Genomic DNA, 18891 nt, shown 5'->3' on the forward strand with positions numbered 1-18891 from the left:
TTGTGGCGAACAGGGGCTACTCTTCGTTGAGGTACTTGGGCTTCTCATTGCAGTGGCTTCTCTTGTTTTGGAGCATGGGCTCTAGGCGCTTGGGTTACAGTAGTTGCAGCATGTGGGCTCAGTAGTTGCAGCTCACAGGCTCTAGAGCATGGGCTCAGTTGTTGTGGCACACAGGCTTAGTTGCTCCGCAGCATGTGGGATCTTCCCAGACTAGGGCTCAAACCCATATCCCCTGCATTGGCTGGTAGGTAGATTCTTAACAACTGGACCACCAGGGAAGTCCTCCAAGTATAATTTTTTTTTTTTTTTTGTGGTATGCGGGCCTCTCACTGTTGTGGCCTCTCCCGTTGCGGAGCACAGGCTCCGGACGTGCAGGCTCGGCGGCCATGGCTCACAGGCCCAGCCGCTCCGCGGCACGTGGGATCTTCCCGGACCGGGGCACGAACCCGTGTGCCCTGCATCAGCAGGCGGATTCTCAACTTCCCTGCGCCACCAGGGAAGCCCCAAGTATAATTTTTGATTCATCATTTGTCTGTGCTGTTCTATCAGTTTTTGTTTTATAGATTCCTGGACATATGTGCTTATGATGATTTAGCTATCCTGTTCTTTTAAGCACCAATAAAACATTCTCTTATTTGTCCTTTATAAAATATTGTGTTAAATTCTGTTTTCAGAAATTATGATTACTAATGCAATTTTTGTGGGGTTCATGGTTTCATGATGTATCTTTTATTTGGTTTCTTTTACTTGGTCCACATTTTTAGACAACCACCAAATTTGACCAACGTGTTTGATTACTCTTAGTTGCGTATTTCTTGAAGCCTCCTCCTGGATTTTTCTCCTCATTTGAGTATTTCCACAAGAGAGTGTTAAAAAATTAGATCCTTGTGTGGTAAACTTTCTGACACCACATGTGCATGATAACACTTTTAATATGCCCTCATATTTGAATGACAATTTGGCTGGATATAAACTTCTAGGTTCAAAGTTCCTTTATTAAATTCTTTAAAATTATCTCCTTGCATCCTCTGTTACTGTTGAAAAGTCTAACAACAATGTGATTCTTATTCCTTTGTAGGTGATCTGTTCTTTCTCTCAGGAAACCTTAAAATTTTTCTCATTTGCTTTAATGTTCTTAAATTTCACTATAATGTGCTTAGGTATATTGTTTTACCTTATCTCTCTTATTTAGCACTCCGTGAATTTTTAAATCTAAGTCTTTCATCTGTCAATTTTACCATTATTTATTTAAACATTTTCCTCTCTTTATTTTCTTTTGATTTCTTTCTTTTGTTTTTTTTTAATTGTTTTTACTTTTCTTCTTTTTCTCCTTCTGTGACTCTTAACAGAACATTGGCAATTCTAATTCTATCCTTCATTTCTTTGCATGATGGTTAATTTTATGTGTCAACTTGACCAAGCTATGGTGCCCTGATGCTTGATCAAACATCAGTCTAGGTGTTGCATGTTAGATGTGATTAACATAACAAGAAGGCTTTGAGTAAAGCAGATTACTCTCCATAATGTGACTGAGCCTCATCCAAGCAATTGAAGCCCTTAAGAGAAAAGACTGAGGTCCCCTGAGGAGGAGGAATTCTACCTCTAGATTGCTTTCAGACTTGAGCTGCAACATCAGCTCTTCCCTGGGCCTCCAACCTGCCAGCCTGCCCTGAAGATTTTGGACTTGCCAGACCTCACAGTTGTGTTAGCCAAATCTTTCTCTCTTTATACAGACACACACATACACACACACACCCCTATTGGTACTGCCTTTCTTGCCACCTTCTCAGAGAGTTTCTCAGTCTGATTTTCCAACTCACTCAATTTGTTCTCAGCTTTATCCATCCTATTTATCTCATCTATTGTGTTGTTCATTTCAGCTATTATATTTGTCATGTCTAATATTTCTATTTGGTTGTTTTTACTTTATAATTTCTTGACCTGTCATTGTAAAGGTACCTTTTAGTAAAGGTAATGTTATAATTTTTACATTAAACTGAAAGTGATCAGGAAAAACATGGCCTTGCCCTAAGTTTCAGTTAATGGCAAATGAAGAATTAGCTCCACAGAATACATTTAAAGGAACAACAGAGGACAAAAATAAAGTAGGTTAATGATTATACTGTATGAGTTGAATGTTCAATATAAATTTTATACCTGTCAAAGTAGCAATTTGTAAATATAGTTCGTAGTTTACTCAGTTGGCTTTGTAATGATATGATTTTTGAAAATTGATAATTTTTGATAATTTGGTACATGTCCTCTTTCCCTTTAGCAGATCTTATTTTATGTACTGTAATAGGATTTTATAATGTTCTTTCATATAAGTCCTATAAAAGTCCTTCATGTAATTTTTTCTTTTAAAATTTACTCCTAGGTCTCTTATAGATTTCCTGCCCATTGTGAGTGGCATATTTTCCCTATTTCTATTTGAAATGATTATTACTAATATAGATAAAAGCCTTTGATATGTTTGTATCTTTTTTTTTTTTTTTTTACACGGTACGCAGGGCTCTCACTGTTGTGGCCTCTCCCGTTGCGGAGCACAGGCTCCGGACGCGCACGCTCAGCGGCCATGGCTCACGGGCCCAGCCGCTCCGTGGCATGTGGGATCTTCCCAGACCAGGGCACGAACCCGTGTCACCTACATCGGCAGGCAGACTCTCAACCACTGCGCCACCAGGGAAGCCCTGTCCAATACATTTTAATAAGAAGTGTCCTTTTACTATGTTTTATATGTTTATAATTTTACTATTGGTTTCCATTTCTTCTTTGAGCTGAAGTTATTTAAGAGATTTTTTTTTACCTTTTACACTTATATGTATATATTGTACATATGTACATTAAAAAAATTAAATATACCAATAGTCTTCTATTGAAAAGCAGCAGCCCACTTCTGTACCTCCACCTATCCTATTTCCCAGAGGGAACTACTTTTAACCCCTTTAGCTGTTGCTTCTGGTAGTAAATTCCATTTTTTAAAATAATTTGCTTATATTGCTATATCTTGAGTTATTTATTTTAGACATTATCTGTTGACTTCCTATTATATGACAGATGAAGGTTTATCTTTTTCCCAACCTCCCCTTCCATCTTCCCAGTATTATTATATCAATATTTTTAGCTAAATCCATAATCAGCATTTACTTCACTATGACACTAAATAGTGTTTACAAAATGCCAAGTATTATACTCTTGTGACCTTTCCTTTCTTGTAGTGCATGTTATTTTTCCTAGAGTTAATACTTTACTTGTGTTTTCATATGTATAATTTTCAACATTCACTTATTAATCTTTTCCCCAAATACTGCATCAGATGATCCTCTAATCTATAAAAATCTCCCATTCTGTCTCATCCAAAGTCCTTAATTCTCTTGTGTCGGTCTGGACTGTTTGCTCTGTCGGCCTGGGCCCAGCTATAATCCTGTGACTTTTCTCCAATCTCCTGGTTAGGTTGCACTGTTTCATGAATCTCTTGTCTTCCTCTCTTTTGGTTTACTTTCTTATTTTGCTGGGGTATATCCTCTAATAGATTCCTAAGAAATGGTGTCTTGGAGAGAAAAAAATTTTTGAATCCTTGCATAAATGACAATTTAAAAAAAAAATTTCAGGCTCAATTCATAGTTGAATTCAGACTTTATTTTCACACAGAGATTTGAAGGCATTACTCCATTGTCTTCTAATTTCCAGTGTGTTATTGAGAAAAATGGTGCCATTCTCATTCGTGTTCCTTAATATGTTACTTGTTTTATTTCTTTTAATGGATTAAGACATTTGTAATAACATTTTAAATAACTTTTTTCTCTTAATAAAATTAATTTATGGGCTTCCCTGGTGGCGCAGTGGTTGAGAGTCCGCCTGCCGATGCAGGGGACGCGGGTTCGTGCCCCGGTCCGGGAGGATCCCACGTGCCGCGGAGCGGCTGGGCCCGTGAGCCGTGGCCGCTGGGCCTGCGCGTCCGGAGCCTGTGCTCTGCGACAGGAGAGGCCACAGCAGTGAGAGGCCCGCGTACCGCAAAAAAAAAAAAAAAAAAAAAAAAAAAAAAAAAAAATTATTTATATATATTAGTTCAGTATATATCTCCTTCCTAATACTGTGTATTTTCACTTTCTCTTCCTTCTTTAACCAGTCTTGCCTGGAGTATCTGTTTTCTTTTTTGAAAGCACTAGTGGTTCTTTTCAATATATTTTACTAATTTTTAGTTTGTATATAATGAAAATATGTGGTATCTTTATTAAATCTACACTTCTCTCTCTCTCTGTTTTTTTCTGGTAGTAACTTTATAAAGTACAGAATAGTAGAAAGAATATAATTAAAACAACCAGTATTTCTACCACTTTGAGATAACCAGTGTTAGCATATAGGTATATCTTCCTATGATTATTTTCCAAGAATATTTTAACATAATTGAGATAGCATATTTTTTCTTCATACTGCTTCTGTCATTTATATCATTAGTACTTTCTCTTAGTAAATATTTTTGAAAACTTTATAATGAATGTATAATCAATTACATGTAATTTATTTAACTATATTTTTGACATTTGCTTTGTTTTTATTTCTTCATGTTATGAATAATGTTGTATAGAATATCTTTGTGCTTGAGTCTTTATCTAAATATTTTATTATTTCTTTATAATACATTCTTAGAAAAGTTGAACTAATGTCTACTATCACCTGGTGTTTATAACATTGTCTACTTAACTGTACCCTTGTTAGCCTTAAGCCATCACTTTTATTGTCATATTTTATTTTCTGGATTATTTTAATAACGCATATTTATGGTGAAAACTATTCTACTTATGTAAGAATTAAGTCTACAATTTGTCAGTCTAGAGTAGATCTGGTATGCTAATGTAGAACACCATCTTAAAGTGTAACTTCTTTATTCTAATACTGTTGAATTCTGTAAAGGAAAACTCCCAGACTAAGATTTCCCAGATGGAGCATGGCAAAACATTCAAGCAGCTAGAGAAAGACAACAAGCAAGAAACATTACTGAATATTCAGCAGAATTTGAAGGTTGTTACAACTCAAAGATTAGAGGAGAAAATTCATAAACTTCAGAAACAGCTCAGTGACTTGAAATTGTCAAATAAAAATATGAAAGCTCAACTGACAAAAGTAAATGTCCTTAAAGTAAGTAAAAGAAATGAGGCTTTCAAAAATTCACTTAAGCTTTGGTCTGTTTCTATTTTTGCTGCATGTTTCTCATTGAACTTTAAAAATTAACATTAAAATTATTTTACATACATATAAAATTATATATATATAATACTAAAGCATATAGAATAATAAAATTAGATGCCTCAAATCTACCACTCATGTTAAGAATCAGAGTATTATCAATCCCACTGAAGCCCCCAGGTATCCTCCTCAAAGGTAACTGGTATTCTAAATGTTAGGTATTTAGATCCCTTGCTTTTTGTTTCAGTCATACTTTTGTCTTTCTTATTGGGTTAATGGTTAAAAGTTTTAGTGATTTTTTGGGGGATGCTCTTTGGATCTTCTCTATATCAAGCTTCAGTTGTAGTATTTCAAACATACATTTTATGCTTGAAACCAAATATACACTAGATACTTACTGATCAACTTTTTTTTTGCCAGTTGATTATCAAGAATATTTCTCTTATTGCAGCCAGTTATTTTCTCTTTTTCTGTGTTTGATTAGCACAGACTGTAAGACTTTTGAGGACATGGAACATGTGTTAAACCTCTTTAAATCCCAAGTGCCTCATTTATAAAAGTGCTCAGTAACCGTTGGTTATTGATGAGCATGATGGTGGAGAAATGTCCTCTTAATTCATAAATTGTGGAATTTTCTTTCTTTTCCATTATCTAGCTCTTCCCCCAAAAAAAGAAAGAAAGAAAAAAGAAAAAAAACATGAGTTATTTTGTATCATGCCTGTTATTTAGAGGAGGTTTAATCACAGTCATCTCCCTTTCCCCCAACCTTATACCCTCACAGGACAAAACAATTGAGAAGCTCAGGCAATCTTTAACAAAAGTTGAAGCAATGAAAGGGAAGGCAGTTATGGAAACAGACTTGAAAACTACAGTAGACTCTGCTGAACAAGACGCAAGGTGGGACAAAGAGAGGGCCCATCAAATGTTACAAACCGTCACTCCTGAGCTCTGCACAGCAAAGAGCACACTTGAAGAAGTACCGGGACAACAAGAAGAGGTTTTTTGTTTTTTAAATTACTATATTAAGATTATTTAAGTTGAAGTGATAAACACCCACCTCAATTTAGACTCTACCTTAGACAAAAGAGAATTGATTGGCTTGTGGAATCAAAGGCAGTTAAACAACCAGAGCTCTGAGAAGGCAGGGATACACCTGGGCCATGGATTAGCACCTGGAATCTTCAATATAAGGCCTTTCTCACTTTCTTCTTGGCAGCTCTCTGTCAACTTGTCTGTCTGACTGACAGCCACAGAGTTTTACAGTTAGATTTTCTGTGACAGGAGAGAGAATCCCAAGAAAGGGTCTTACAAGCCCAGCTTACGTCAAATGCCTATCCTTAGTGAATTCACAGTGGCAAGGGATGGGATATATGATTATCATAGCTTAGGTTTGTGTACACATCCTCTGACTAACCAAAGACAAGGAGGGTAGGGATGAGAGAAAATGAAAGTTCAGGGGAAACCATTTTTGGGGGGCTGGATCACTTTCTTGGACAAGAGGGTAGTGCTTCTAAACTTGCTTAGATTCTCACTAGATTTATAAAGCAGATATTTTAAGAGAATTTTCTAAAGCCTAAATGATAATTTGGGGCTATTGTGGGATTACATGTCACACCTCCATACATGTTTCTTAAGAAACATGAAACTTGGGCTTCCCTGGTGGCGCAGTGGTTGAGAATCCGCCTGCTGATGCAGGGGACACGGGTTCGTGCCCTGGTCCGGGAAGATCCCACATGCCGCGGAGCAACTAAGCCCGTGAGCCATGGCTGCTAGGCCTGCGCGTCCGGAGCCTGTGCTCCGCAACGGGAGAGGCCACAGCAGTGAGAGGCCCGCATACCGCAAAAAAAAAAAAAAAAAAGAAACATGAAACTTTAACAAATTTCCTTAAGAGATTCTAAAAACCAAAAGTCATGATATTACCATTTTCTTTTTTTTCTCTTTTTTAACTTCTGCATATTCATTTTCTTGTTTTTATTCTTCTCTCAGTGTCCCTCCCTTATTATATTTTCATTCTGATCTCTTCTTTGGGCATTCTGTAGTTTACTCTTCATTTCTGAGATGTCTTATTCTTGCTTGTGTTTAATCATCACATCTCTCTTATCCATTAGGCATCTAGATATTTTTTTTGTCCATTTCTGTTCCAAATTATTGCCTTTTTTTTTGGCTGCAGCAGCATGCTGGATCTTAGTTCCCCGACCAGGGATCGAACCCCTGTCCCCTGCAGTGGAAGTGCAGAGTCTTAACCACTAGACAGCCAGGGAAGTCCCTCCAAATTATTGCATTTCTGATTCAAAAGGTGTTTGTTCCCCATGTCTGCAAATCCTTGTTTAATTGATATTTAATTCATATCAGGTGTTGTCAAACATGTTGCCTCTGCTTCATGGCAGTTTTTCTGGCGGGAGTATTTTCACCACCTGAACAGTTTGGATGATACTGCTTTTCTGTTTTCTTCTCATAACAATTTAAAATAGATATTTGCCATTTATCTATTCACTTTAAAATCCCTTTGATTGCCCTGCCTCTCAATTTCAGGTGTTTCTACCTCAGGGTACTTAGGGGGCAGGGTATACTTACTAGGCTTCTTAACTCAGTACCATCCTCTTCTGTTGACACGGTGAGTGTAGTTGCTAAAGTTTACTTAGGAAGTAAAGCCTTTTATTTTGGGGTGGGGGTTTATGTGATGTCTGTTTTTGCAATACTCTCTTGTTAATATAGGTCCCTTAATTTCCAGTGCTTGCTTTTTTTCTTTTCCCTTGTCACGAAGCCTCTAGGGAACACCTCACCCTTCCAAGTAGCTCCCTCTCTGCTCAGAAACCTTGCCCTCTAGATCGGCCATTTCTGCTCTAACATGCTTCTAAGCCCCTTTCTTTTCCTTCCCCAGTTGCCGGTATTCTGATTCATCAGGTCTCAGACCTGTTCTTCGTATTTCCCCCTTTATGAACTGTCCCTTTTCCGGGACACCAGAGGAAACTAACTGCATACTCCAGCGTGGGCTCTGGAGCTGCCTCTGTTGGTTTAGAATATTTATTTCCCCACTTATATGAAAACTGAAGTCTGTGGTATTCTTTACTTGCGCTTTAGGCATGATTTATGAAAAGTTTTATCTGCTCTCCTTGTTGATCACTATAGTTTTTAGAGAATGGGTGGAGAGATATGTATTTAGGGGATGGCTATTACCTACAGCAAATCAGAAGTCCAAAAATTAATTACCTCATGGATGAAAGACAAGCAGCAATAAAATTAGGTTTAGTCTATAAGATTGTAAAAATAAAAACAAATCTTAAAATGCAAAGGTAATTTTAGATTTCTTGTATTTTTTTTGCTTAAAAATATATTTGAACATAGAATAATGTACACTTCATAAAGAAATGTTTACTAAAACTAAAGTGCTAATAACAATTTCATTGTACATAGTTAAGTAGGTGACCAAAACTATGACATGTCTTGATTTTTGTGGTTCTTTGTAGCTTGTTGACTTTCGAGAAACTATTATGAAGATGTTGGGATTTAACATGAAAACAGCAGACAAGAAAATCATCAGTCACCTAAGGCTTATTATACAAGTATATGAAGCATCTGACACATCAAAGATTGCTTCTGCATGTGAGACTGGATAGGATAACAAATAAAGAATTTCTGCCAACCAGAACTCAGCAGACATGGACATTTCCTCCAGCATCTTGAATATGGCTACGTTATGAATAAAACACATTTGAAACTTTTCACTTAAACCTCTTCTCTCCTTTGATATTTGGCAATTAACTTTTCTTTGTTGTAATCTTATTTTGTACATTTATTTGTGGTCTAGTCTGGATTGTTAATTGTAATATATAATATCTAATTATATTTATTAACTGTATTTTAAGCAGGATATTAATCAAAACTTGTTCTTAGTTGGAATATTTATATCTATAGTTAATGGCTAGTTTCTAGAATGAGTTGTTTTTTTAGTATTTATGAATCTAGGTAAAGTTATATTCTATAATTTGAATCTATCTTATCTATTTGATTAACTGAGAATTTGAAAATCAGATATGAAATGCTGAAGGGTAGAAAAGTCATTAAGAATTCTTAAAAATGTGCAATAGACTATATTGTGTTTTTAATTTTCTTAGTATTCAATAGTGTCTGCCAGTTTTCCTAGGCCGATATCTAAGTTAATGGACTGTTTTTAAATATATAATCTCTAATTTTTTTCATTTAGAATAGGAAACTGCTCATCTTCCAAGGTAGTTTTAGATTTATCCAAGATGTCCTCTGTGGGAACAGGTCAGAATCTGAACAGGCCAGAGTGGATACTCAGCGCCTGCTGTGGTCACTTGAAAAGGACTCCTGTGGGGCTTAGTTTTTAGAGGGATCTTCAGGGTGGAAGGTGTGAAGTTACACTGGACCTTATAAAAGTAACACTTTGGAAGAAAATGGTTATCTTGAATACTCATTCAAGGAAAATATGAGAACAACTTCTAAAATGACAGCCATGGGTCTCAAATGTGTGCCAAGGCACTCTGGAGCTCAGCATGCCATGGAGTATTTCAAATTTTAAAGGGAAACAGTGACATTTGACACTAGTCAGGAAAGTACTTGAACTGTTAGATCATACTAGTTTATATTTTGAACACTGGCTCACTCTTCATTCCTTTTGATGACATATATATATATATTTAACATCTTTATTGGCGTATAATTGCTTTACAATGTTAGCTTCTGCTGTAAACAAAGTGAATCAGCTATAAATATACATATATCCCCATATCCCGTCCCTCCTGTGTTTCCCTCCCACCTTCCCTATCCCACCCCTCTAGGTGGTCACAAAGCACCGAGCTGATCTCCCTGTGCTATGCGGCTGCTTCCCACTAGCTAATCTATTTTACATTTGATAGTGTGTATATGTCCATGCCACTCTCTCACTTCTTCCCATCTTACACTTCCCACTCCCCATGTCCTCAAGTCCATTCTCTACATCTGCATTTTTATTCCTCTCCTGCCCCTACGTTCTTCATAACCTTTGTTTTTTTAGATTCCATATATATGTGTTAGCATACGGTACTTGTTTTTCTCTTTCTGACTTACTTCACTCTGTGTGACAGACTCTAAGTCCATCCACCTCACTACAAGTAACTCAATTTCGTTTCTTGTTAGATGACATATTTTTAATGAAAACTGCCCAGGGCTTCTCAGGACTTTTGAATTTGTTGCCAAGGGGGGCCCAGCAGTTGGTGGTATCACTACCAAGTAAGTTGACTCCAGGATCCCTGGATGCAATGTTAAGAAGTTCACTTACCTTTCTTCTGAAGAATATCCTTGAGGAAATGAAGGGACACCCTGTCCAGAGCCTCCACCTGCAGCCCAACCTCTAAGAAAACCACCTTCTTGTTCAGGATTCCCCCAGGGTCATGGCCCAAGGGTCAGCTGCCTGCTGCAGCCTCAGCACAGAGAGCTGGAAGGGTTGCACAACTCAACGAGCCAGGCTAGCTGTTTCCCCACTTCTCCAACTCCTTCTTTCTGAGGAATTGCAAGTACTATCAGCTCTTGGGGTCAAGTTCTCCATGAAGGTGAACGTGCCAAGATGTGGCAGTGTCTCAAGGAGCCACTTCATAAGCATGTTAAAGAAAAATCATCTGCAAGTACAGAGTCCTTAATCTTAATGCTCCTTTATGAATTGTATTAGTAGAAACTGATTGTTCAACGAGTTAACTGTAAAAGATTAGCTATGTTAACTCTGAATAGACAAGGGAGAGGAACCCTTCCACTACCTGGAACAAATCTTTTCTAGAACTGCTTTTATCTTGTGGCCAAATCGCTGCCACTCTGTTCTTCAATGATGAGAAATGAATTTAGATTTAAGGATTTAGACAAATCGTTCTCAGCCTTCAAGATGAAGCAGAATCACCTAATTAAAAAAACATTTTTTTTTCTGGACTTATCCAGAGATTCCAGTTCAGTGAGTGTGGTGTGAGGGTAAAGTATGGACATTTTTTTCAAAGCTCTCAAACTGTATGAATTGATAAAATTACTTTGGAAAAGTTTGGCAGTGTTATCAGTTTCCTGCTGCTGTAACAAATTATCACAAACTTTGTGGCTGAAACAAATATTTATTATCCTACATTTCTGGAGGTCTCAGAGCTAAGTTCCTTCTGGCGAGGGGAGAATCCATTTACTTGTCTTTTCCATCTTCTAGAAGATGCCCACTTTCTTGGCTCATTACCTCCTTCCATCTTCAAAGCCAGGGTCATGAAGTCCGCCCAGTCTTTTTCATACAACTATTTCTCCTCCTCCTGCCTCCCTCCTCTTTTAAGGATCCTTGTGATTACATTAGGCCCACTTGGACAATCCAGAATAATCTCCCTATTTTAAGGTCAGCTGATTAGCAACCTTAATTTTCTTTTGCCATGTAGCGCAATATACTCACAGGTTCCAGAGATTAGGACAAGCACACTTTTAGGGAGCCATTATTCTAGAAACCTCCCACAGTCCGCATCTAAAATTGAACACATGCATGCCTTATGAACCAGCAACTGCACTCCTACATATATAGGTAACAGAAGTATGTGTATATATTCTACAAAAAGACATTTACAAAATTATTCATGGCAGCATTGTTCATAATTGCCCCAAACTGGAAACTAGCCAAATGACCAAAAGTAAACATGACAACCAGATCCACTAGTTTAATTAAGCATTTAGATCTCCTTCAGGTGTGGGACAGGGAGAGGTCAACTGGAATGCTGAATTTTCTTAGGGGCCATACAAGAAACTGACCCGAGGTCCAAGACTGGGGAGATGACATATGGAGGAGAGCAAGAGTTTGAGGAGAAATGGTAAATTTATGGAGCTCCATTTAGCATGTGTTCCACTCAGCACGGTGGAAAATAGCAATGGTGTGCAAGAAGACTTTAGTTCTTGTTGAACATCTGTCTCTAACCAGCCATGTAACCCTTGATCAGGTCCAGGGCTGAACTCGAATTTTCTTAGAGGAAATAAGGTTTGGGTTTCTGAGTTCGACTCCAGATTTCAGGCATCCCCAACTATCCTGGCAGAAACATTTTCGGGTCAGATTAATGGAGCTTGCTGCCACAGAAGTACAGGAGCCAGCAGGCAGCCACCAGGTACTTTCTTGCTCGGGGACAGTTTCCTCAGTTGCAACGCGCCTGCGTGCAGGTCTGAGAGACTGGGAACAAACCCTCCTACCCAGTCTACCAGACTCGGAACTTCCAACTACAGCTGTCTCCTTCCGCGAAACAAAGGCTATTACGGCCCCTTCCCTACTCTGAACCTTTGCCTGCGCTCCAACACACCCTAGCGACAAGTGCAGCTGCAGAGGCGAACTCCACCTTCCTGTGCAGCACTCCTACTCAAGCTTCCACTGCGGACTTAGCCAAACTGGAGGAGCCACTCCCTCCGCAGTCTCGCGGAACCATCCGTTCCTCTTCCTTACAGCCTTTCCCAAGTTCGCGCCTGCGCCCCGCTAAACCAGGTTGCGCCTGCGCAGCCCATTGAGGCGGGAACGCGGGTAACCCTTAGCTGTAGGGCGAGTGCCGTGTGACACTGCGGACGGAAGAGGGCGAAGGAGATGCGGAGGAACTGGTGGTGACTGGCTGACCGAAATGATTGGCTGGTGGAAAGAGCCGTTCCAGATCTCGCCTTCGTGTGGGCGGGGAACCAGCTGAAGAGGGAATCAGCCCTTCGGTGGCGGGGCAGGGGGCGGAGCCGAGGGGCGGTCTCGCGGGAGACCAATTTGGCGGGCGCGGGAGGCCAGCGCGGACAGAGGGCGCAGGATCTGTGCTGGGGTATTATGGCCTGGCTCCCGCGTGGGGAACTTGGAGGGCGTCGGGCTGGCCGGCAGTGGGTAGAGCTGCAGAGTGTGGGGCGGCGTCCGGCGTTGTTGCTCCCCGGCTCCGTCAGACTGGTGTCAGGGCCCCCACCCCGAAACTGAATCGGAGCGACTGGGTGATGCCTCTGACAGTTTTGAAAGCCTTCTCAGGCGAATCTGATGCTCGGCCAACGTTGAAGCCCAGCCCGCGTGGTTCCCTCAGCGTCCGGGGTAAACCCAGGTTGGCCAGTGCGGGGAGGGTCGTCAGCTTTGCGAGTCTAGGCTTTGTCCGATCCCCCACTCACATCTGGGGTTAGATGCCAAGTGACCAGCGAGGGCGGACACTCCTCGTTGACGTCCACTCTGGAGAAGTGAGATTGGGCGTTTCCTTGGGGAGCGGGACTGCAGGACTGGGGAGCAGTCCTCTGGTCCTGCAAGTTGAGTCCGTTGAGTGCTGTCCCTGCTCCAGGAACTTGGCTGGTTCTTAGGCGCTCAGCTTACAAACAGTATCTCGATGCAGTTCTCTAATTTATCTGTTACTCAAGTAGCACCAAATATCTGGGTTTCTTTTACAGACCATTTCTTCGGACGCGCAGGCTCAGCGGCCATGACTCACGGGCCTAGCCGCTCCGCGGCATGTGGGGTCTTCCCGGACCGGGGCACGAACCCGTGTCCCCTGCATCGGCAGGCGGACTCTCAACCACTGCGCCACTAGGGAAGCCCCTACTTTATTCTTAAATTCTATGATATCTTACGGGAGCCACATATATGGAATTAGAGAATCTCTAATTTCTTATTAACAGTTTTATTGAGATGTATTTTACATACTATGAAATTAACCTGTTTTGAGTGTACAATTCAATGATTTTTAAGATATTTAAAGAGCTCTGCAACCATCACCATAATGGAATTAGGCGATTTTTTTTTCCTGGTAATTGCCTTTACAAGTCTCAAAAGTTTGTCTAAGTGGACATTTTGGAAATACAACCTAAGAGCCTCTGAAAATCTATGCTCAAGTCGTGTTATACCTGAGCAGGTGAAATTAAGAGGAGAATTGAAGCAAATGTTCCTAGAAGTTGCAGGTAGTGAAACTTTTGTGTATTGTAATACCAAGTAGATAGTGACCATTCCAAGTGTCTTTGTTTTCTGAAGAATATGGCATAAACCCCATTTTACAGATGAAAAAGACTTTGAAGGATAAGTTGCTTAAAGCTCCATATTTGTGCCTAGGCTAGGCCCCAACCTTGGATGCTTTATCTGCCTTTGCCACCTCATTGGCTTGGTTTCCAATTATATTATCTATGTATGACCTGTACAAGTCATTCATTTATTGAGCAAATAATTATATAGAGTGGCCACTATGGCAACAACAACCAAAAACACTGCTCTGAGTGCTGGAGATACCATAGAGAACCAACTAAGTTTCTACCTTCAGCTAATATTCTGATGAGGAGACAATGATCCATTGAAGAAATATATACTCTAATTTTACATATTGAGACATGCTTTTGTTGTTGTTGTTTTGGCTGCACCGCATGTCTTGCAAGATCTTAGTTCCCGGACCAGGGATTGAACCTGGGCCCTCTGCAGTGGAAGCGTGAATTCCTAACCACCGGCCTGCCAAGGAATTCCCAAGACATGCTATTTTTAAAAAAATAGGTAGGGCTTCCCTGGTGGTGCAGTGGTTGAGAGTCCGCCTGCCGATGCAGGGGACGAGGGTTCGTGCCCTGGTCCGGGAGGATCCCACATGCCGCGGAGCGGCTGGGCCCCTGAGCCATGGCCGCTGAGCCTGCGCGTCCGGAGCCTGTGTTCCGCAACGGGAGAGGCTACAACAGTGAGAGGCCCGCGTACCGCAAAAATTTAAAAAATAGGTAAATTAAGAGTGTAGGGAATGGTGATGGGAGGCAGGATCTGATTTGAGCAGAAATCTGAAAGAAGAGAGGAAGTTGGGGGCGTAAGAAAAAGAAAGCAAGGATTTGGCTTGATCATCTGGAAAGATGGAGTTGCCATTTACTGAGTTGAAATATATTAGGTGACACTGTGGAAGGACCAGGTTTTAGGGTTAAGATGATAAATTCAGCTTTAGATACATTTAGATGCCTCTTAGTCATCCAAGTGGAGATGTGGTATTTAAATCCATGAAATTGGATGTGATCTGACCAAGGGAATGGGTGTAGGTAGAGAGAGGACTGAGAACTGATCCCTATGACACTTCAATGTCTAGAATTCAAGGAGATGAGGAGGAACCAGGAAGGAAGATAGAAAAGACGAGTCCATTGTGTTAGGAGGAAAACAGATGAGGATTCAGCCTTAGAAGACAAGTGAAGAAAGTGTTTTGTAGAAGAAAGGGTAATTAACTATGTCACATGTTACATATTTATCAAATAAAATGAAGACCAAGAATGGCCCATTTGTAAGAGAGATAAGTAAAATCTTTTGATGTAAATGTTCACACTAGCAGTAACTACAGAAACAGTGTTTCTTCCTTTTTGAGGAGTGTACATTTTTATAACCTTTTTGAAGGGCAGTTTGATATTATCTAAAAGTTAAATATGTGTTTACTTTAACCAAATAATTTCACTTCTAGGAGTTCATCCTACAGAAATATTTATACATGTACACAAAGATATAAGTATAAAGGTGTTTATCACAGCATTATTTACAATTGTAAAAAAAAAAAGGATACAGATTTCCATCAAGATGGATGTAGTTTTAAAGGAAAGATTGAAATGTATAGATATGAAAGATAGCTGCTATAGACTGAATTTTTTATTTTTATTTTTATTGGAGTATAGTTGATTTACAATATTGTGTTAGTTCCAGGTGTACAGCAAAGTGAATCAGCTATACATATACATACATCCACTCTTATTTAGATTCTTTTCCCATATAGGCCATTACAGAGTATTGAGTAGTTTCCTGTGCTATACAGTAGGTTCTTTTTTTTTTTTTTTTTTGCGGTACGTGGGCCTCTCACTGTTGTGGCCTCTCCCCTTGCAGAGCACAGGCTCCGGACGCGCAGGCTCAGCGGCCATGGCTCATGGGCCCAGCCGCTCTTTGGCATGTGGGATCTTCCCGGACCAGGACACGAACCCGTGCCCCCTGCATCGGCAGGCGGACTCTCAACCACTGCGCCACCAGGGAAGCCCAGTAGGTTCTTATTAGTTATCTATTTTATATATAGTAGTATGTATATTAGACTGAATTTTGTCTGCCCCAAGTTCATGTATTGAAGTCCTAACTAACCCTCAATGTGATGTTATTTGAAGGTGAACCTTTGGGAGATAATTAGGTTTAGATGATGTCATGAGAGTGGGGCCCCATGTTGGGATTATTGTTCTTGCAGGAGGAAGCAAAGAGATCTGAGTGAAGACACTGCAAGCAAAGAAGTGGCGGCTTACCAGGAACTGAATTGACTGGTACCTTGATCTTGGACTTCCCAGTCTCCAGAACTGTGAGAAATAAATGTTTGTTGTTTAAGTCATCCAATCTATGGTATTTTATTAGCAGCTCTCGCCTCATTAGATGATAAAGTCAGGTTTTCTAATAGAATGTATAGTATGATCTGTTATCTTAATATATCCATAGGAGGCCTGTCTAATCACACTATCAAGAGTTACTTCCTCATTTCCCTTCCCTGATCACTGTTACATTATTCTTTTCTATCTGCAGCACTTATCACTATCTAAAAGTATTTTACTAATTTTTATACTTATTTACTGTCCTTCTTGTTATGGGAGGTAAGTTCTATAAGGTTTTTGCCTCTGTCACTTTTCTTTGTATCCCCAGTGCAGGAGTATATAATTTTTACATACATTGTTTTACGTGAAAAACCCAAACAGACAGTATTCCTGTAGTGGTTTTAAAATGAGACCACAAATTCTCTGATACTCTTTCCTTCAAAGCGTGGTGGCTAATTCCCCTCCTCTTGAGTATGGGCTGGATTTAGTAACTAGCTTCTAATGAGTAGAATATGGCAGCAGTGGAGGCATGTCTGTAGGTCATAAAAGGCATCATGACTTCCTCCTTGCTCCCTCTCTTGGGTCATTCATTCTGGTAAACCAGCTGCCCTATCCTGAGGACATATCAAACAGTGCTTTGGAGAGGCCCTTGTGGCAAGAAACTGAGGCCTACTCCCAATAGCCAGGGAAGAACTGAAACATCCTGCCAACAGTCATGTGAATGAGCTACCTTAGAAGCATTTTTTTCCAGCCCCAGTCATACCTTCAGATGTTTGCATCTCCACGTGACAACTTGACAGCAATGTCACAGGAGACCCTGAACCAGATCACTCAAGTAAGCCACTCTCAAAATCCTGTTAGATAATACATTTTTGTTGTTTTAAGGCACTATGTTTTGGGGGTAGTATCGTTATCACCAATAAATAACTAATAACAATTTTTGGTAAACATTATATTCTATTGTTATAGTTAATACTTACTAGTTCCATTCCTGAGAAAGTCAATTTCTCCCAGCCTTAGTTTTATCATATATAAAAGAAAATATAAATAGTTGAACAGTCCTTCTCTATCATCACATTATAATTATCTGAGCAGCTTTTATAATATATATGCCTAGTCTCCATCCTAGATCAGTTAAGATCAATCAGAACTCATGGTAGGGCCCAGGCATATGTATTTTTTAAACTTCTCTTTGAGATTCTAATATGTCATCTGGGTTGAGAACTTCTAGGTGATCTCTGAGCTTTCTCCTATTGATTCTCTTATGACTAATACATAATTGGGATATACTTTCACTGCTGTAAGAGCATTTCCCTGGAATTAGAGTCCTAATTTTCGAAATAACTAATCTTTGTTTTAGGAATAGACAATGGAATTATTATTTATGCTTCTTCCCTGAAGGGGTATGTATTGAAGAACAAACATTTGGGCTATTTTAAGAATTTCGTAGAAGAATTACCCAAAATTTGATTTTCACATTTTGGAGTTTTTGCTTTTGGTGAAGCATTTTCTTTCTTTCTTCCTTCCTTCCTTCCTTCCTTCCATTCTTCTTTCCTTCCTTCCTTCCTTCCTTCCATTCTTCTTTCCTTCCTTCCTTCCTTCCTTCTTTCCTTCCTTCCTTCCTTCCTTCCTTCCTTTCTTTCTTCCCTCCTTTCTTCCCTTCTATTTTTATTGGAGTATAATTGCTTTACAATGTTGTGTTAGTTTCTGCTGTATAACAAAGTGAATCAGCTATACATATACATATATCCCCATATCCCCTCCCTCTTGCATCTCCCTCCCACCCCTCTAGGTGGTCACAAAGCACCAAGCTGATCTCCCTGTGCTATGGGGCTGCTTCCCACTAGCTATCTGTTTTACATTTGGTAGTGTATATATGTCAGTGCCACTCTCTCACTTCATCCCAGCTTCCCCTTCGCTCTCCACGTGTCCTCAAGTCCATTCTCTACATCTGCGTGGTGAAGCATTTTCTTAATGCTTTTCTAGTGCTTGATGAAATCCCCTTCGTGTTTTCATTTTATTAATCAGAAAAGTAAAGAGTTACACTACTGTTTTTCCATTTTTACTTCCGGGTGCCAAATAATTTTCATTTTACTTTTATAAAGTTTGTTTGGGAGAAGAGTACTATTATCATCTATAAGAATGACAAGCTGATTGTAAAATTCAGATGCAAATGCAAAGGACCTAGAACAGCCAAACACCGTTGAAATTCTTTGAAAAAGAGTAGCAAAGTTGAAGGGTTAACACTATCTGATTTCAAGATTTATTTTAAAAAAAGATTTATTTAAAGCTATGGTAATCAGTACAGTGTGATATTAGTGTAAAGATAAATAAAAAGATAAATGGGATGAATAGTTCAGAGAGAACCACACATATATGGACATCTGTTGTTGTTGTGTTGTTATTTTAAATAAAAATAGAGGGACAATTTAG

At 39.6% G+C, this 18891-nt stretch overlaps 1 protein-coding gene across 1 annotated transcript in view; it reads left to right on the forward strand.

Moving 5' to 3' along the window:
* The window catches only part of LOC131753575 (coiled-coil domain-containing protein 170-like), a 53741-nt gene extending 44869 nt beyond the window's left edge, over positions 1-8872 (forward strand). Inside the window, 3 exon segments of the mRNA XM_067028346.1 lie at positions 4915-5139; positions 5969-6184; positions 8655-8872. Of these exon segments, the coding sequence (XP_066884447.1) occupies positions 4915-5139; positions 5969-6184; positions 8655-8804 (591 nt within the window). The 3' untranslated portion in view covers positions 8805-8872.
* Positions 8873-18891: the final 10019 nt, after the last annotated feature.

This window comes from Kogia breviceps, chromosome 3 (assembly GCF_026419965.1).
Source record: "Kogia breviceps isolate mKogBre1 chromosome 3, mKogBre1 haplotype 1, whole genome shotgun sequence".
NCBI lineage: Eukaryota > Metazoa > Chordata > Mammalia > Artiodactyla > Physeteridae > Kogia > Kogia breviceps.